Source organism: Lytechinus variegatus, chromosome 14, assembly GCF_018143015.1.
Source record: "Lytechinus variegatus isolate NC3 chromosome 14, Lvar_3.0, whole genome shotgun sequence".
NCBI lineage: Eukaryota > Metazoa > Echinodermata > Echinoidea > Temnopleuroida > Toxopneustidae > Lytechinus > Lytechinus variegatus.
Window position 1 is genome coordinate 11596438 of NC_054753.1, and position 19723 is coordinate 11616160.

The following is a 19723-nucleotide window of genomic DNA, read 5'->3' on the forward strand; positions in this document are numbered from 1 at the left end:
AGACAATTATAATGAAAATATCAGCAAGGTTTGAGGAAAATCTATTACGTAATAAAAAAGTTTTTAGAATTTTAATTATTTGATTTGTGACGCAATTATTCGAGCAGCCTTCCTACATATCGCATGATAAAAAGTCAATGAAATGTCGTTTTCTCAGAAAATTAAAAATGGCTTTTATTCAATACACAAATCATTTCACACACTCTCCTGAAAAGAATATTAAAAATAAGTCGTCACGAATCATTGAAAAATGCATTTAATGCACTTCATATTACATAATATACATGGCATATATGGGGAAGCTGTTTATTTATGATGTCACAAATAAAAAAAAATCACATTCTAATAACTATCTTATTTTCTTAATGGATTTCCTCAAACCCACCAATATCGTTTATTATTTTTCTGCTAATTTTGCAATAAACTTTTCGTGAGGGTAAACTTCCCCTCTAAATTACCTGCTTTATACCCCCCGCATTTTTATGAACATCATTCTGCAGCAAATTCATAGCATTTTGGGGGCAATAAAACTAATAATTGGGTAATTTTGCTCAATTGGATATTAATTGCCCAGAATATATTAATACATATTTTTTTACTAATACATTGCCTAACACAGTGGACGGTATGTTGTCCAACATGTTAAGTGTGTATACGGCATGGGGTGAGGGTACATAACATTTAAATTGATAAAGATAACTTGTCAATCACCAATTAAATCATGCATATTGAATTAATGTATAATGATAATTCATTGTATTAGATTTTGTTTGCTCTTATCAAATTCCGATTACCATACTTAATAAAACAATACGAGTTCATGTTTTGTCGTAAGGGGTTATCATTATCTTGCCAAATTGTTTAAATCTCGTTATCTATATCTTGGTTCTAAAGTCTATACATTTTTGGACCAAACAAAAAATAAACACCGGGAAATGCATCTTAATTTATTGATAAGCAATTCCACAGTGATAAGTCAGTGTATACAGTCGATGATACATTCGTCTGATCAACCACATTGACTGAAAGGTCTTTGAAAATGGAGTTCAAGAAGATCACAAGACTAACAGTTTTTCTATGTCTCTTCTCTGCTGTACTCTCTGTTAATGTACAACATGGAAAGAACTCTAGGTTTAAGAAATCAGCGGAAATGGAGGAAGCTCTGATGCACCCCAAAAGGATGTACAAACGAGCGTCTACACCACAAAGGGACGCCGACAAAGGACCTCGTGTTGAAGATGGTGACACTGGCATCGGTGAGATATCCCAATTTCTTGACGAAGGTTTTATGCGACGTATAGAACTGGACGATTCAGAGATGCACGATCCGCCAAACATCAAGAAATCTTTACGACCACAAAATGGATATGACCTAGATGGGATGCATCGAAGGCCTCCATCTACATTACGAAAGGATTCCTCGCCAAAAGGCGGCAATGATGAAAATGTGGACGATGACATCGGTGAGATCTCTCAATTTCTTGACGAAGGTTTGATGCGACGTATAGAACTGGACGATTCAGAGATGCACGATCAGCCAAACATCAAGAAATCTTCACGACCACAAAATGCTGACGACCTAAATGGAATGCATCCAAGGGCGATACCCCAAAAGGAATCCTTACCCAAAGGCGGTAATGCTGAGAGTGGTAATGCTGATATTTCCCAAATTCTTGACGAAGAATTCATGCAGCGTATGGAGCTGGATGATTCAGAGATGCACGATCCCTCAAACACCAAGAAATCTTCAAGACCACAACGGGGAATCGACGTAGCTGACATGAATCCGAAGCCTGGTGTACATGGAGTTCAAACCGAAGACGAAATTGTTGAAGATCCGGCCATCAGGGATTCCGATTTATTTTCGCTGATGGGAAAGGACATATTTCAGCAAATTGCATTTGATGACAGCGTCATGCACCAAGGCAAGACTGCAGATCAAAAGTTCCACCCATCTTCAAAGTCAGAACGTCCTCCAGAGGAAATGGGCCAGCGTATCATGCATCCTCACGGCGCCACTCGGAAGGACAACCCTGCCAAGGCGCCATCCAAGGAAGACGTCTCAACAGAACTTGATGAAGATTTCCTGCGGCAAATGGAACTTGATGACAGCCGTGTTCACTCTGTCGATGACCGTATAGGGTGGGAAAAATCTTCGTATTACAAAGGCAAGGATAAAAAGGCAAGTCTTCGAATACATCCGGAGATGGCTCTTCAAAACCATGACGTGGATGACCAAGATGCGGGTGACGAAATCGACGTCGATGATTTACTCGGACGAGATTTCATGAAACGCATGGAATTCGACGACTCATATCTTCATGATTCTAATCCACATCTTCGGGAAGATGTCGCTGGAAGGTTAGTCGAGGAGAGGAGTAGGTCTGGCATTTCTCGTCGTCTACTGTCCCTTCAAGAGGATGAGATTATGCCACAGATGGCGATGAAGAACGAAGGAAAGTTGAGCCAAATAAAAGCTCGGCTAGGTTTTCCAATTCATGCATCCTGTCGACTAAGCTGGTGAGAAGTTACATTAAAAAAATCTTAACATAATTGCATTTGAGGAATAGAGCTTTAGTTTTATCTTTTTGTTAAGTCATTTCATTTCATTATAGCTTTAACTTCATAATTTGCAGATTTACGTTGAATTTCATGCAGCCCGGCTAATAGGCTACAAGACCAAGTGGATATATCAATATCCCTTTACCCACTTGGAACGCTATATTTTTTTTTTTGGGGGGGGGGTGCGGCGGGGAAACAGATTTACGATTGTTTATTTTAAAATGTTTATTTAACTATTTTATCGTGGCTCTTTCATTTCTATGCGTAGTATATCCATTCTGTATTTCTTATTCAAAGTTTTAAGATAAAATGATGACGACTGATTCTCCTTTACCTGATTATATTCAGTACCCCAGTCAGCTAGGGAGTACGTGCCCTACCCCCATTTGCTAAAAAACATGGGGAAGGAGAAATAAAAAGAAACATAATGGGAAAAGACAGGGGCGGATCCAGCTTTGCCCAAGGGGGGGGGGCGAAAAATATTTTCATCAACATTTTTCTCGATTGGCCGCTATAAATCTGATTTGTTGTTTTTAGGGGGTTGTCCTAACTAAAGACTGAATTTTTAGTTTTTGTTATAAACAAGATAAGGTATCTCATTTGTCTTGATATATAATGCGAGCGCGAAGCGCGAGCTCTAATTCTTTGACATATTATGTCCTTAGACCTGAAGATTCTGAGCAGTTTTTATAATCATGAACAAAGATAAGTATCCAACTAATCATCGCGAGCGCGAAGCGCGAGCAGAAATTTTAATATAGTAACGTGAGAAGGGACTCAATTAGGATACAAGTATCACCAATTAAATAGTGAGAGTGCGGAGCGCGATCTCAATTTTTTTATATTCCGACCTGAAAACTGGACAGTCAAAGCGCGTTTGTATCTAAATAAAGATTAAGCTGTGTATCTCAAACAAATGAATACGAGCGCGAAGCGACTGCTTAAATTTTTGATATACTCACATGATAAAGGGGCATTTTGAGAAATTTTGGTAAGGATTTGCAAAGAGGATAAGTATATCTCACAAATAAAACAATGCAAGCGCACAGCGCGAACTGAAAATTTTGATATATATTAACAATTTGTCTAAATCAAAGAAAATAATGAAAGCTTGATATGCGAAGTAAAATATTGTGTGCAAATTGATTTCAGACCTGGATATATTAAGTGCCATTTAATCCTCTAGAATGATATTCATTACACAGGCAATTAATGCAAGCGCGAAGCGCAAGCAATTTTTTTTTATACAAAGTCTATTTTCCAATTCATCCCCTTACATTTTTCTTGTTTCCTTTCGGGGTCGGGCCGGCCGTTACGAGGCTGTAAATTACACATCATGGGTATAATACCACTTTCTTACTTTTTTTTCTGTTATTCATCGTTTCTATCAAGTGAAAATGAGTACACTTTTTTATGCAGGTTGCCCCAAAAATAGGGGGGGGGGGGCGGGGCCGGCTCGGTCCCCTCCTGGATCCGCTCCTGAAAGAAATAAGGAAATATAAATATATATATATTGTAATTTCATGAAAAATATTTTTCCTAGGATTTTCTGTTCAACACTTCCTATTCTAGCGCTCAATCGCAGGCTGTATAATGAGATATCCTGGTGTAGGGTCATTTCGGCCTTTCTTTGACCCCCATCGATTGTTTTCATTTTTTCTTCAATAGTACGTATAGCGCTCTTTTCCCTTGAATGTGTTCTATTACCCATATCATGATAGAGTTTGTCACCAAAGACGTACGAGACGGCGGATCGTAGGTATATAGTGAAAGTAACGTTCTGATCGACCACTTACACATTTGGTCATAAATATAGGCCTATAATATTATTTCAATTTATGACCAATTGAATTTCGATCTAATTGTCCCTCATTCCATGCACTTTCTCACATTTTCACTTATCATCTATCCTTTAATTTTCACTCTCGATATACATTTTCTTCATCCCCGTCTCCCCCGTAGAATATAGACTTTTCTATTTCCTCCCGGTTTCCTCCCCCTTCCTTTTCCTTCCTTATAATTCAATATCTCCCCATTTCGTTGCTTTCATTGCGGAGGGGGGGGCTACGAGTATAATCTGGGAGTATGATCACTCCTTTGAACTCTCACCGACATCAATCAGCTGGAGAACCCGCACTTCTAGTCTGTTTCAAGATCGTACCAATTTCAATTTCATGTTCAATTTCCTGCACCTAATGAATATATATTTATATGATGAATTTCAGACATTTTCATTAGTAAACAATCATTGGTATATGACAAACATCTTAGCTAATGAAATATGACCATTTCCCTAAGCAGTAAACCACCAAGTTTTATGAAGTTAGACTTGAATGAGAATATGAATTGTTTGGTACATAACGTGTTTGCATTAGACTTCGGACCGTATACCCGTACCGGTGGCTTTTGTTTTGTAAACAACTTTATGTAACAATCACGAATGCGATCTTGTGATCTCGTGATGGTGAGCACGAAGTATTCGAAACTCCAAGAATCAGAAGACGACAGTGAGTTGACATTATCGGATAGATATTACAGAAGAAACGGGTTCTTTGCGAAAATGTTGAGAGGTGGAGCTGTATTTTTACTCGTCGGCATTTTGCTGGCCCTGTGCAGCAGTATATTCGTGGACGGTCTGGGCTATCCAATTCATGCATCATGCAAAATCGACTGGTGAGCTCGAGTAGATAATTTGTGCATACCTTGACTGTGCCTAGGCTGTGGCTAGATATTAACGTGTACCTGGCCATGGTCAGAATCTCTGTGTAGATCAATTAGCAATGGGGTCTATTTTAAAACTAGGGAAGTTTGGAAAGGCTATTTACTAAATGTCAGTTGAAGTTGGTTGTGAAGCTATACATGTAGTTACTATAAGGTTGGAGGAGGACACTCATTCAATGAACAAGGTTCTCAGTTATATCTCCATGTGTGGCAAAATAAGGGTGGCAATGTTTGGCTTATTTTCTCATTTTCTTTGGTGCAAATGCTTGATTTTTTTTACACTGACAGTTTCCATTACATCTATTATTCTTACAACTTGGCTCTTATTTAAATTTGATTCTTTAAATCCTTTTTTTCTTTAAAATTAAAAATAGAGATCAAAAAATGAAAATTTTCTTGCCATATTACTTTCCACCAATAGAGGGCGTACACAGATATATGCCCAAAATTCAAGTTTTTGAGCGCTCTGGTTAAAGGAAAAAAATATTCCCAATTACTAGTGAAAAATAAATTGCAACTGTATGGAAATTAGTAATTTTGGTCACAAAAGTGATATTTTAATGATTTTTTAAAGTTTGTGCTCTGTACAACATAGGCATACCATATTCCTACCTCTAGATTCCCACAGGCAGGGAGCAGTGAACAAGTGGAGGAGGAGAGAAAGAATGATGGTCGTGATGATGTCATTAATTTGAATGTAATTTAATGTATTTTTTTAAATCAGGATTGATGAAAAGAAACCATATATTGAGTATCATGAATCAAACCACATTAAATCAATTCAAGACATTAAATCTTGTTTTCTGTACATAATCTTAGTAATTACGGCTGCCAAGCTACAGCTGGGGTAAAAATTAATATCAAACTCCTTTGGAAGCATATAGAGACATTATTCATGATTGTGACATGCGCTATACAAGAACTGTTTATTATTATTATTAAATGTCGTGAAACATAATTTTCTTGATCTCCCCCCCCCGGGTGAACAGATGTCCCATATTTCCCGGGATCGTCCAATATTTTGCTCCTGTGTCCTGGCGTCCCGACAAATTCCCGGGACGCCTATTTGTCCCGCATTTCAGAATATTGAACAAAATGTAGTTAATACATTTAAAAGTGACAAATTTTCATCAAGTAACAAACAGATAACGAAGCAGAGGCAACAATAAAATTGATAAATAAACCTTTGCAAGTTCTACGGTGATTTTCTTGCTAACCCAATACATTGCAAACTGGCTTCCCGCCTGTGTGTGGCAGGTACTGGCTAGGCAATTAGGATCGGAGCAGATTCTCAATGGTGCAAACAATGACATGATAAACAGTTTTTCCACCAAAATAATCACAAAATCGGCGGAAAATTGTTCTCGGGTTACTGATTTAGAGATGTGATCGAAGAAAGAAGTTTTATGAGTTTTCTTAACTAGATCTCGTTGTTACAGCTTTCGTTTTAAGTCAGCCTTGTTGTGTTCATTGTATTCATTTCTGAAACATTTCATTTTTTATTTGAAAGATATATTTAAAAAGCACCAAATATGATTTTTGTTAGATGATTGGATTTTTTTGTTTGCTTGAAGTTTAAACTTTTCTTTCTTTTCTATCCTTCTATCCTTCCTGCTTGCCCTTTTTGGTTCCATCTATCTTTATTTCCTATCTTTCTTTCCTGATTCTTTCTCTCTCTCTCTCTCTCTCTCTCCATTTTTATTTCTTTCTTTATTTCTCTTACCTGCCTTCTTTTTCAAATTTTTATTTTCTTCATTCTTTTTTCCTTAAACTTTTTTGCTTCTTTCTCCCCTTCGTTTTCTTTTCATTCTTTTCATTCGTTCTCTCCTTCCATTATTTTCTTTTTTTTTCATTCTCTCCTCTGATTCTTTCCTCCCTCTTTTTCCTCCTTTCTTTCTTTCTTTCTTTCTTTTCCCTTATTCTTTTTTCCCTTCTTCCTTCCTTCTTCCCTTCCTGTTTTTCTTCTTTCTTTGTTTCTTACTTTCAAAGGATGAAGAAAAAATGATTTTCCTTCATTTTGTCTTTCCTCGTCCTTTTTTCTTAATGTTTTTCTCTCCTTTATTTTGTTTTAAATGTACACATTTATTCATCTTCCCTTCCTTTCCTTCTATATTCAATTCAAAGAATAACGGTGACCTTTTTCTCTCTTTTATTCTATCTTTCTTTTATACTTTTTTCCCTTCATTTTTTTCCTTTCTTCTCAATTCATCTCCTTTCTTTCATTTTCTTTCTTTCTCTCCATTCTTTCGTTTACCCTCCATTCCATTTCTTTATATTTTTTTCACAAGTCTAACACTGTGTAGCCTTCTTTGTTGATCTTTTTTGTCGATTGTCCCGTATTTCATTTTGTGAAATCTGCTTGAATTCAAATGAGCCCTGGTCTGGAATTCCTCATTCACTGCACTACATATGTCTGCCTTGTAAATTTATTCCTCAATTTCAATTTGTTTTTAATATTTTCAACAAAGATCAGCATACATTTAAATATGACATGATATGGTAGTCAAATTGTATTGCTGTATACATGCATGACAAAATTATTTCCAAACACCCCCTAAACATGTTTTTCTCTGTGTGCAAAATAACCCCCTAAACAAGTTTTTCACAGGCCTAATTTACACATTTTGGCCCCTGAAAAAGTTTTGTCTATATTTGCTAACAATAAGCTTAAAGGTCAAGTCCACCCCAGAAAAATGTTAATTTGAATAAATAGAGAAAAATCAAACTTGCAAAACGCTGAAGATTTTATCAAAATCGGATATAAACTAAGAAAGTTATGACATTCTAAAGTTTTGCTTATTTTTCACAAAACAGTGATATGCACAACTTAGATGAGACAGTTGATGATGTCCCCCGCTCACTATTTCTTTTGTTTTTTATTGTTTGAAAATACAATATTTCATTTTTTTTATAGATTTGACAATAAGGACCAACTTGACTGAACCATATAGTATTAAACAATACTCATTCCACATGTTCAGGGAGGAATTAATCGTTGTTTCACTTGACAGTGAGGAGAAAAGTAGAATTTTATCTATTTCATGTAATAAAATACAAAAGAGATAGTGAGTCTATGACATCATCACTCATCAGTCTCCTCATTTTCATATCCATCAGGATGTGCATATAACTCTTTTGTGAAATCAAGCAAAACTTTAAAATGTCATAACTTTCTTATGTTACATCCAATTTTAATGAAATTTCCAGTTAATTGCTTTTTGGATTTTTTCCCTTTGTACTCAAGTCAACTTTCTGTTGGGGTGGACTTGTCCTTCAAATAGACAAGACTATATGGGTATTGCATCACCCCAGTGCAGTTTTTTTATAGGGTTAAAATACCACTTGTGTCATCCATATTTCATCATGTAATTATCAAAAAAGGAAAAAAGGCCCTGGGGAAAAAGCTGGGGAGAAAAAACATTTACCCTAAGGCCTAAACACATTTGGCTAGTCTTAAAAAAAACAAGCTTTGAAAAATAAATACCCTAGATATGTTTGACCCAGCGATTGACCATTGACCAGTCTTTCAGACCCTTTTTTTGAAAATCAGTCTTTTTTATCCCTAACCTTTAATTGATATGTTGTTTTGATAACTTGTGAGCATTAACACAGGTTTCATTCTCCTTGAAAATATATTATTATTGACATTTTCCTCTGTATTTTTATATTAAATATTTTTGTAAAGAAGAATCAAATTTCATGGGGGCATCATGGTCTAGTGGTTATGAATCTTGTCTTCTAATGAGAGGGATATGGATTCGAATCTCAGCCACATTGTGCTGCACTCAACCCAGCTGCAGCGACAGCTAGGGTAATATATTGTGTGCCAATGAAAAGGAAACTGGATATCAGTGCCTCATAATACATGCTGATCATTATTATGAATTCATGAATGTAATCGCTCTCAATTTCTCTCTTATAAATAGGATGTTTGGTGTAAACTGTTCGACAGTTTCTATGGATCTTGTAAATCAAATCAAGAAGTGGTCAGGATCAGATAACTGTGATCAAGGGGGAGAGAAATGCCTCTACTCAGTGAGTTTTCCTCTTAAAATTTCTTTCCTTCCAGGGAATGTGTTATTTTTCTTAAAGGCCTGTATTCAAAGGCCTGTATTCTGAACTCAGTTTTAAATTAAACCCTGGTTTGAAGTTGTGGTTTAACTATGGAGAGCTGATTGGGGAACAAATCCATAGTTTATGAGTTATGACACTCCAATCATTTATAACTACAGTATCTTAGAATCATAATTGAAATATTTTCTAATTTTCGTCATTATGGAAGCAAAGGGAAACAAAATAGTAAACATCAGAAATACAGTATAAAGTATAAGCAGATTTTTTTTATATAGTTTTTGGCTCCCCATAATTTTAGCACAGAGTTAGACCATGGTCTATTAAAGTTAATAATGACCACCCAAGTGTCTGTTTGTATGAATAAAAAATATGTGCCAAAGGATTCTTGAAGAAATTGTGTAACTGCTGAGAAATAAGCAAAATAAGCGCGGATTCGGTCACTTCCGTCTGGTATTTATTCCAGTAATAATAATACACTGTCCCACGTGTTCCTATCTGTGTTGGTGATTTTCAGTGTGAACATTTTTCAGTGTAGATTTCAAGATTTCACAAAGTTCAGTTTATGTACCAGATCTAGATCCTTGATGATACACTGACAATTAAGCCTGGATTTACAGACTTTCTCATGAAATCAGTGTTTACTGCAACTACTGGCATTTCTCTTTAACTATGGATAGCCAATTGTGGCATAAATCTCTAATGATAAAGATGAAATGTATCTTCCTCATTTGGCTATCAAATCATTCTTAACTGCCTGGGAAGTGTAAATAAGATAGTGTCTTCTTCATTCAGGAATTAGAAAAACCACAGTGAACATAAGAAAGATACATGTACAATGTAACAAAATTCTGAAATTTTTGGCTTCCCATAATTTAAGCATAGAGTTAGACCATGGTTATCCAACTTCAGAATACGGGCCAAAGAGTTTACTCCTCCTTGCCTTTTGGTTACCCTTTGTATTTTGTTCATCTATATTCTATTTATTTTTCTCTTGGTAGCTTCTTTATGATTTTGTTTAATTTGATGAAATCTTTTTAGAAAAAAAAATTGTACCTTTATGATCATTATTAAAAGTAATATCACTGAATTATCATAACTGATATCATGATTCATATTATTATCAATATTTCTATTATTAAAGTAATAGAGGCTATTTACCGTTCACAATGTTGTTCTGAAAAGGAATGTTTGGATGGTGGAGTGAGAGAGAGATAAGAATTGAAAGGCAAGGAAGAGAAGATAACAGATACACCTTTAGGTAGCTACATGTAAATTCCATAGATGTAATTACTTGGAGCAGAAGAATGATTAAGAATGCCTTATCAGCAAATAATAGATAAATTGGTGGGTGTTTCATTAAGCTGGTTGTAATGTAAAGTATATGCATGACTTACAGTTACACACAACTGAAACATATTCATAGGCCGCGCAAGCAGGAAGGAGGGGGGGGGACTTGTCCCCCCTTAAATTTTTTGTTGATTACCTTTTTTTTTTGCTTGTCAATTTTATTTCCTGTGCCCCTCCTAAATTCACGTGGACACCCCCAAAATTTTTTTGGTCCCCCCTAAAATTTAAGTTGATGACCTTTTTTTTTTTGGTTGTCAAAAAATTTTGGCATATGTTGTTCCACCCAAAAATTTCAGGTGGACCCCTCCTAAATTTGTTGGCTTCCACCGCCAATGACAGGGATATTACACATAAATCACAAGAAAAGGTCATCAGTCTTGTGTAAGGTCATTCATAACAGGACCTGAACTGCATCGTGAACTGCATTGTAAGGGATGCATCGACCTCTACCATTATACAGGTACATCTAGTAGTGAAAATCTATAATTTTGATGACTGTACCTTTGTATAATAATTTAATCCTTCGTATTCCTTCACTTTAAAATGTTATCAACACTTCCTTTTAATCTTTTCAGCTTGTCTCCGTAAACAGTACAATTCTGCTAGCCAAACATGAGACTCCAAAGCAACACTACGTAGATGACCTCAGCTTCAAGTTTACACAAAAGGGAGCAAATTGCGCAGTGCATGTGAGTATGTAGTGAAATATCAAATATTTGTATGTACACGAACAAGGTATATCAAGGGCCAATAACCATAGTATCTTAATGTTTCAATGAGGGTATATCTTTACTGAAATGGTTCTTAGGGTTTCATTTAGTGGTATTAGGTGGGCTTAGTCTGGAGTTTTAAATCTTACAATAGAAAAAGAATTATGAGAGAATCTTCATATAGGAGCATATCTTAGAGTACGGTAACAATTACCGTACAGTGTCATGTAACAAATCGTGGAATTACCCTTTCTGTTTTATGTTTTACCGTTGTTTAATTTTACTTGTTTTAAAATGTAATATTATATTTTTCATGTATTCATTTTGTAATTTGTGTCTCGATAGTAATTTACTTCTGGTCTTACATACTTTGTACACAATTTTGTGTAAGTGCAATTGCTGCAGTTTTAAAATGAAGATGGGACAAATACTGTCTAACATACTTTATCGACAGCATTTTTAGAAAGACCACGTCTCTATATGAACCACTTGTTTTTCCTTTAGTTTTCCCCATTCAAATTGTAATGATATGCCTCTTTTATGTAGAGCTTAACAATATTTTTAAAAAGTTGTTATAAAGACTGCTTATTGGCTGATTATTATATGCATCTGCATGGGCGGAAATCCCAGGGGGATGGGGGATGTGTCCCCCCTACTCAAAATAGTAGGGGGACACAATATCGAATATCCCCCTACTATTTTTGGCCTTTTATGATGGAAATAAAACATGTATTTTGGGATGGGATGACCTTACTTTTGGGATGATAAAAGTATTTTTTTTCTTGCTTGTAAAATTTTCTAGCCCCTTGTCCCCCCTACCTTTTGGGAGAAATTTCCACCCCGGTTTCACTGTAAATAATCAAATTGAATTTAATTGATTTTGTTATGAAGAATATACCAGCTTTATTTCTTGTATCATCTCCGTTACAGGGATATTCAACCTCAGAAACATGGTATGCCGTCCTGGACAAAGGAACAAACTATTGCAATCTTCACAACTTAATCACAGGTATGCTATCAACAGGTTATTTCTTAGAGGTCGAATATAAACCTTTGATTATTGACAATATGACACTCTAGTTTACATTATAATTGTTATTTTTAGTTTGAGCAGTTCTGAAAATTGAATAATTTCTCAGAATTTGGGAAGGACTTAATGAATAATATAACTAGTTTTCATCAGCCCCAAAAATTTAAAATTCCAAAGCATTCGGAAAGGACTTCTAATTTAAGATTAAAAAAAAAGCTTAATTGTTCAGGCTCCAATAATTGAATAAAAAAAATACAGTGAAACCCACTGGAATGAAAGTGAAATCCAAGTAGGAAGCTTCTGTTTTCTCTCATATGACCTCTTTATGTAAATCAATCTAGATTATTATGACACAATTTATAAAACTGCATTCATTTTGTGGACAGGTATTTAAAGGTAAATGCCAGTTGTGCTACGATCTCAAAATGACTTTTTACAGAATCCAATACAAGTGTCTGTTTATATGAATGAAAAAATATTTGCCGAAGGATTCTGGAAGAAATTGTGTGATTGCTGAGAAATAAGCAAAATAAGCGCGGATTTGGGCACTTCCGTCCCATTTTTATTCCAGCAATACAATATCCACTGTCCCACGTGTGCCTATCTGTGTTGGCGATCTTCAGTGTGATTGTTTTTCAGCCTAGATTTTATGATTTCACAAAGTTCAGTTTATGTAACTACCAGATCTAGATCGACGACGATATAGTAATACTTAACCTTGGTTTTACAGACTTTCTCACGAAATTAGTGTTTTAGTGCAACTACTGTCATTTAGCTTTAAATGCAATTTGTTTCTGGTTTGTGAGGTTATGATTTCCCAGTTTGGGGATATCATAATTTCTATCAATTAGACATAAGTGGACTGATTTGCATTTTGCAATAATGATAACTTTTAATACAATATTAGAGGAAAACAACAGAATATCATGGTGCAAAGTTACATCATCGCAATGACCAGGCTTTGAAATTTGCACTGTAAATGTTTATTTCTTTAATTATTTTTCCCCCAATTTAGGAAGTGGACTGGATGAAACAAAGGGCTACAAAGAAAATACTAATGACGGCGAGTGTACCCAATATTCTTCTTCAGATTGTGACGTTTATTGATACAATGGCTAGGTTTTGTCAGGTCAATAGCTTCCAGGAGAACAATCATATTTAGAGAATTATAATGCACTCAAATTTAATAAGAAATCGAATTAAATGCTAGATGCAATCTCATGTTGCTAAGTACTTCTCATTACACAGCATGCATTTATAAACAAAACCATGTTTATTCATTGATGAATGTTTAATCACTCACTTACTATGCACATGTAGAGTCAAGGGCCCGTATTCTGAAGTCGGGTTTAACTTAAACTCAGGTTTAAAGTTGTGGTTTAAGTATGGACAGCCAATTGTTACATAATCAATAACAGTAGAGATATCATGCTTTCAGCTCATTCGGCTCTCAAATCATTCATTATTGTGTAGGAAGTATAAATAGATGATTGTCTTCACCATTAATGAATCAGGAAAGAGCACAGTAAACATAAGAAACATACAACTTAATAAAAGTTTTGATACATTTGGCTTCCCATACTTAAACCACAACTTTAAAACTGAGTTTAAGTTAAACCCGACTTCAGAATACGGGCCAAGGTGTTATGAGTACTGAGTACTAGTGTAACAACATCTTCCTTTCATCAAGCAAGCAGGTGCGAATCCAGGGAGGGGGGGGGGGGCACGTGCTCCCCCCTTTTGAGAAGCAAAATTGAAATTTGTAATGCAAAAATGCCATTGAAACAGAGGTGTGCCCCCTCTTTTGATATTGAAGATATTTTTTTTTTTTTTGCTTGTCAAATTTTTCGGGTACAAAATGTCCTTAATTTGTGGTTGAAACCTATTTTTTTTGCTTGTCAAATTTTTTCGGGTACAAAATATCCTTAATTTGTGGGTGAAACCTTTTTTTTCGGGCTTGTCAAAATTTTCCTCCGAAAAATCTGCCCCCCCCTTTTTGGAAAATCTTGGATCCGCCCCTGCAAGCAAGTATATATCATAGTTAAAACCTAAATATTTAGCAAAGTTTATCATCGTGTGGTGAGTTATAAAGTAAATCACTGCAATGCCCTTTCATCTATGATTGAAGAACTGGACATAGCAGGTTCTTTATCCATAATTCACTCTACATTCTGAATCATGGATGAAACTGCTGTCCAATTTTTCAATTAAAAAAAAGATATTCGCCGTCCTTTAGATTTTGACGAACGTTTCACATGCAGAATGTTTCACATGCCGAGTCATAACAGCCTAATGTAAACATCCTTTTGCAGTGCATAATGGTACACACTGCTCACTTTCAGTTGGGAAAATGATCTTTTCCATGCAATAAATACAGCCCTGAAGATTTCATTATTATCATTCCTCCAAGTATGTAATAGATATATAGATTTATTATTATTATTAAATTCTATGTCTTTTATGTACAGAAGTATATGTATGCTTTGATTGTAAATCAAAATTCTTGTTTACTTTTTGTAGTAGAATGATTTCCATTCTATTACTTTGTTTGAATTCTACCTTTATCAAACATATTTCCGTGGTCCCAAGTTCAATTTTAATGAAATACAGAAACAGATTTGGGCCAAATATCTTTTTTTAAACTGATCACTTTTTCCTTTTTTTTTCTTAAATATGACTAATATGTACATGGATTTAAGATTGTTTTGAGAAATTGTACTTAATTTCCGATTCAATTACATTTACTTTCAGAATTATTGAAGTACAGGGTCTATTAATGTATTCTACCAAAGATAAAATTGCAGTGTATAAATGTACTTTATATAGTCCACTTATGAAGTGTTGGTCAAACTTTGTTTCTTCAAATTGGCAATTTCGTCTATTTAATCCATCATTGTTTCTGTTTAAATTTTAGACAGGTTGTATCTGAAATATTTAAAATAAAATAATTTAGAAAATAGAATTTTTAATATTGTCATTGAAAAATAGCCAGCTTTAGTACTTTGGAGAGTTCTATGATGTTGATGTATTGAGGATTGTAGTGATAACTTTTCTTTTGAGCATTCTTTCACAAAAGTTCTTCAGCCTTTCATGAATGGGATAATATTAATAGGAAATGTAGTATAAATCTGTATGAGAACTACAAACATGTTTCATTTTTTAATGAAAGTAATGTAGTTAATTTCATATAAGATTTCAATACAGAATCTTTTTTGTATGGTTTGATATAAAAGGGAAAATTCTATTTGTACAAAGTTCTGCTGATGGACATTATTCCAAGGCCAATAAATTTAACATTTTGTATTTTTCTTTTGTTGTGTGCAGACAGAAATTAATTCAATCAAGTTGGTATATGATACCAATATTATAATTCTATTATGAATACCAGAGTTTTAGTGAATTTAGGGACAGTGATTTTCCGTTTCAAAAAATTGCTTTTTCCGTTTCAGAAAATCTCAAATTCCGTTTCAGCACGTCAGAAAACGGAAATTCCGTTTCCCCATAGACTTTGTACACACGGAAAAGTGACAATTCCGTTTCCACATTGAATAGCAAAATTACACGTACACTCGCACTAGCCCAACTTTGTATCTGCTACTGTACCAACAACACAATAGAATCCGTTCTAATCGGATCTATGCGGGTGTAAATAATATTTTTACAAAGACATTTAGCATGCATACATCCTCACCTCTCATATCATTAGCATTATTTCACGGTGAAATGATTTTTCATCGATAATTTGGGGGTTTTTTTGACATCGTTATCATCAGTCAACGGTTTTTGCCGATCCGCCATCTTGGATTTTAAGACCACGATATCGTGCTGTTACATCTTCAAACGTAGAGGGCAGCAACACACGACCGTTCATAGTACTTTTATAGTTGGAACGATCTTTGGTACAGTACAGTGCAGTGAAGCCCAACACGGCCGGCAGGCCGGGTAATGTACGGGCGTGGGGTACTGTACAATCGAGTGTGCTGATGTCGGGTGCAGTCATGATTTGTGAATTGTCATGATTGTAGCGAAGTGAGATCGTGTTTTCTGGGGTTTTGAGGCCATTTAATATTCTCATTTTGTTGTGATTTTGGAGTAATTTCTGTTGCTATTCTGTGTATTTTGAGGGAAAATGCGTTTTCCGTGATTTTCCGTTTGAAATGCCACTTTCCGTTTCAAAAAGCATTTTCCGTGAATTCCGTCCGTTTTCCGCGATCGCGGAAAATCACTGTCCCTATGAATTCATGGATTTAAACTACCATAATTGTTGATTTTTTGTGATTAATGACTCGCAAATGTAATATGCAATATTACGTTGTATATACAGTGTGTCCCACAAAAAATGATACCGAGATTTATTGTTGATTTATCATTACTTAATCACAAATACAATAGACAAATGACCTACCATTGTTAAGCATAGAATTTCCCCTTTCATCTGAAATTACTTAGATTATTTCTCATTCAGGCATGAGTGAGCAAAAACAATTTGAAGAGGGGATGATTCAGATGCCCCCCACCAAATAAGGTCTTTTTTGCTTACTCATGCGTGAATAATCCAAGTGATTTCAGATGAGATTTAAGGTTTACACTGGTAGGTCATTTGTCTATTGTATTTGTGATTAAGTAATGATAAATCATCGCTAAATTTTTGTTTCGTTTTTTTGGGGGATGTACTGTATAGTGGAATGTTACTGTACTTTATGATTGATGTTTCTTATACACTTGGTATAAATAAAATTGATTCATAATCGCAATTCATACCTGTCATCTTTTTATTCATTGAATTAATCTTGTATTTCTAATAAGCAATGAAACTTCATTTTAATATAGAAATCTAAATGGGATCCATATGCATTGGTGTATGCTCATATATAATCTGTATGCTCATCTGTGGTTTCAAACCATGGTTTTGTAGATTTTTATCCTCAATTGGGCTTAATTCAGTGCTTAAGTGTCCAAACATGAATGTGCCACACAGTGCTAAATTGACACCTGTTACTATTAAAGATTACAAGAAGTCAACTTTTTTAATCAAAACAAACGGTGGACTCATTAGTGCTGTAACCTTACATGCAGCAACAAGCACAAATTTAGTGCGCTGTGATAGTGTGCATTCGTTACTGGATGCTTTCTCTATAGATGTGCTTAATTTAAGCGTAGTCAAAATGCACAAGATCTAGGTACGTTTAAACTGGTATGAAACCACAAAGTCACCTATCTGAATGTGCATCTTTCTGTATAGAGTAGCCTTATGGAACACATTCTTGAAGAGAAGACAAGGAGACCTTTCTGTAATTTACATATATTTATTTTGAAATATGTACTGTTCTTTTTAGATTATTTCTTACATCTAATATTAAGGGAATATCAATTTCACTATGAAATTACAAATCTTCCAACATTAAAGGGGAATGAAACATTTGGAACAAGTAGGCTTGTGTCGAAACAGAAAAATCAACCAAGAACAAAGAAAGTTTGAGAAATATTGGACAAAAAATGAGAAAGTTATGAGCATTTGAAAATTGCGATCACTAATGCTATGGTGATCCTCCAATTGGCAATGCGACAAGGATATGTGATGTCACATGTTAACAACATTCCCTTTGATGGACAATAAAATACCCCCCAAATGCCTCTTTTTGCTTTTTCTTATGGTGATACAAACTCTTTATCCATGATGTATTCTTTAAAAATCTGTATTACATGCCCTCCTATAGAAAGAACATATCTACTGATAAATGTGATGAAAGAGGCAGTTTAAGTGAAATATATACTAAGGTATTAGGGAGAGTTGTTCACAAGTGACATCACACATCTTTGTCGCATTGCCTATGTGAGGATCTCCATAGCATTAGTGATCGCAATATTTCGCAAACTTTCGTTGATCTATTTCTTTGATTTTTCTGTTTTCACACTTGCTATCTTGTTCCAACGGTTTCATTCTCCTTTAAGCAGAATAACCAGGGAAGCAGATTGGAGAATGTGAGAATGGAATTGCGAGAGATGAAACAAATTTGCAGCCGTACAAGATGGCTGATATGAATGACAGAGAAAGGGGTGTTGCAAGAAAATATTTGCAATCAATTACAAATCTCTTGCAATTTACAATTTAAAGATCAATTAACAGGTAGCAAATGAGTTTACACTCCTTACTGCAAGAAGCAACTCAGCAATCAATTTCAAATTTGCAATTGATCTGCAAAACATATGATCAATTTGGGGACCTAAGATACATTTGCTATTGATCGTCAAGCCCCATTAGAGAGAAAGGTCATAAATGTCATCCTCACTTTCTTCAACCTACTGTAAAAGCCCCGTCACATTGTTCCTTGTAAGCCTTGATGGTGAGTTGCAAGCAATTATCCGCAATAAGTTTTGAGCATGTTCAAACATTTTTGGCGGGCAAATCAGACTTGTGTACGCTCCTGCAGGCAACCACTGTACGAGATGTCAATCTGGGTGACCTGACCTGCAGGAAGCAAACATAGTCATCCGCTAGTCAAACTCAAGGCATGCACAGAACGATGTGACAGGGCATTATACTACTTGGCAGAAATTGCCAACATTACAAACATGTAACAATAAAGCAACAACATAATCAAGAAGTTTCCTAAAGATGGACTGGGGACATTGGCATGACGTATTTTTCCATTTTCTTATACTGATCAATTGATAAACAGGAATCAGCATCTGTTGACTTTATTAGGGGTGGTTTTTCATGAAGTTGTTGGTCAAGTTACACATAACTTAACGCAAGACTGGAACATATTCTTAGGTGCTAAGTCAGCTATCAATCACAGGAATGGGTTACCAGTAATGTGCTAAGTCATTTGTACAGTGTAATGCACGAGTAGCTTATGTAACAAATCTACCATGAAAAATGTGCTTTAAATTTGGATTCACAATAGGGTTCACCATCTATTGGTTGCAGCGAACAGGCCAAATTTCTAACTTTGGGGTTGACATCGCACGCGGGCGCAGGCAGTGCAATGCTAGTGCTGCAAAATGAAAAGCCTCCTGGACCCTTGTAAGCGGCATACCTGGTCGAGCAGTGTCAGCCAGCACTGAATAATCGCATGTATGCATTAACTTTAGTACTAGCACACGCAAAAGATGTCAACTTTATCCCATGGTACACTGTATTGTGAATCCATCGAATCGACTGCTGAGTTTATTACCAAGGTATACATGTATGTCATGACCTTAGATTAATACGAACAGCTACCATAATATTAACTTTGTCTAAAGCAATGCATATTTCCTCTTTTGTTAAGTGATG

General features: G+C 35.3%; 1 protein-coding gene across 1 annotated transcript; it reads left to right on the forward strand.

Annotated features, from left to right (window-relative positions):
• The first annotated feature begins 1003 nt into the window (after positions 1 to 1003).
• LOC121428037 lies at positions 1004 to 13844 on the forward strand. Its single transcript, XM_041624611.1, has 5 exons — positions 1004 to 2520; positions 9210 to 9318; positions 11280 to 11393; positions 12345 to 12423; positions 13460 to 13844. The coding sequence occupies exons 1-5, from the start codon at positions 1040 to 1042 to the stop codon at positions 13549 to 13551; spliced, it is 1875 nt and encodes a 624-aa protein (XP_041480545.1). The 5' UTR covers positions 1004 to 1039; the 3' UTR covers positions 13552 to 13844.
• The last annotated feature ends 5879 nt before the right edge of the window (positions 13845 to 19723 follow it).

Excerpts from the sequence above, each read along its gene's own strand:
- LOC121428037 (XM_041624611.1), top strand. The coding sequence starts at position 1,040 with ATGGAGTTCAAGAAGATCACAAGACTAACAGTTTTTCTATGTCTCTTC. Across the intron at positions 2,521-9,209 it reads GCATCCTGTCGACTAAGCTG|GATGTTTGGTGTAAACTGTT; the intron begins GTGAGAAGTTAC and ends TCTTATAAATAG. Across the intron at positions 11,394-12,344 it reads GAGCAAATTGCGCAGTGCAT|GGATATTCAACCTCAGAAAC; the intron begins GTGAGTATGTAG and ends TCTCCGTTACAG.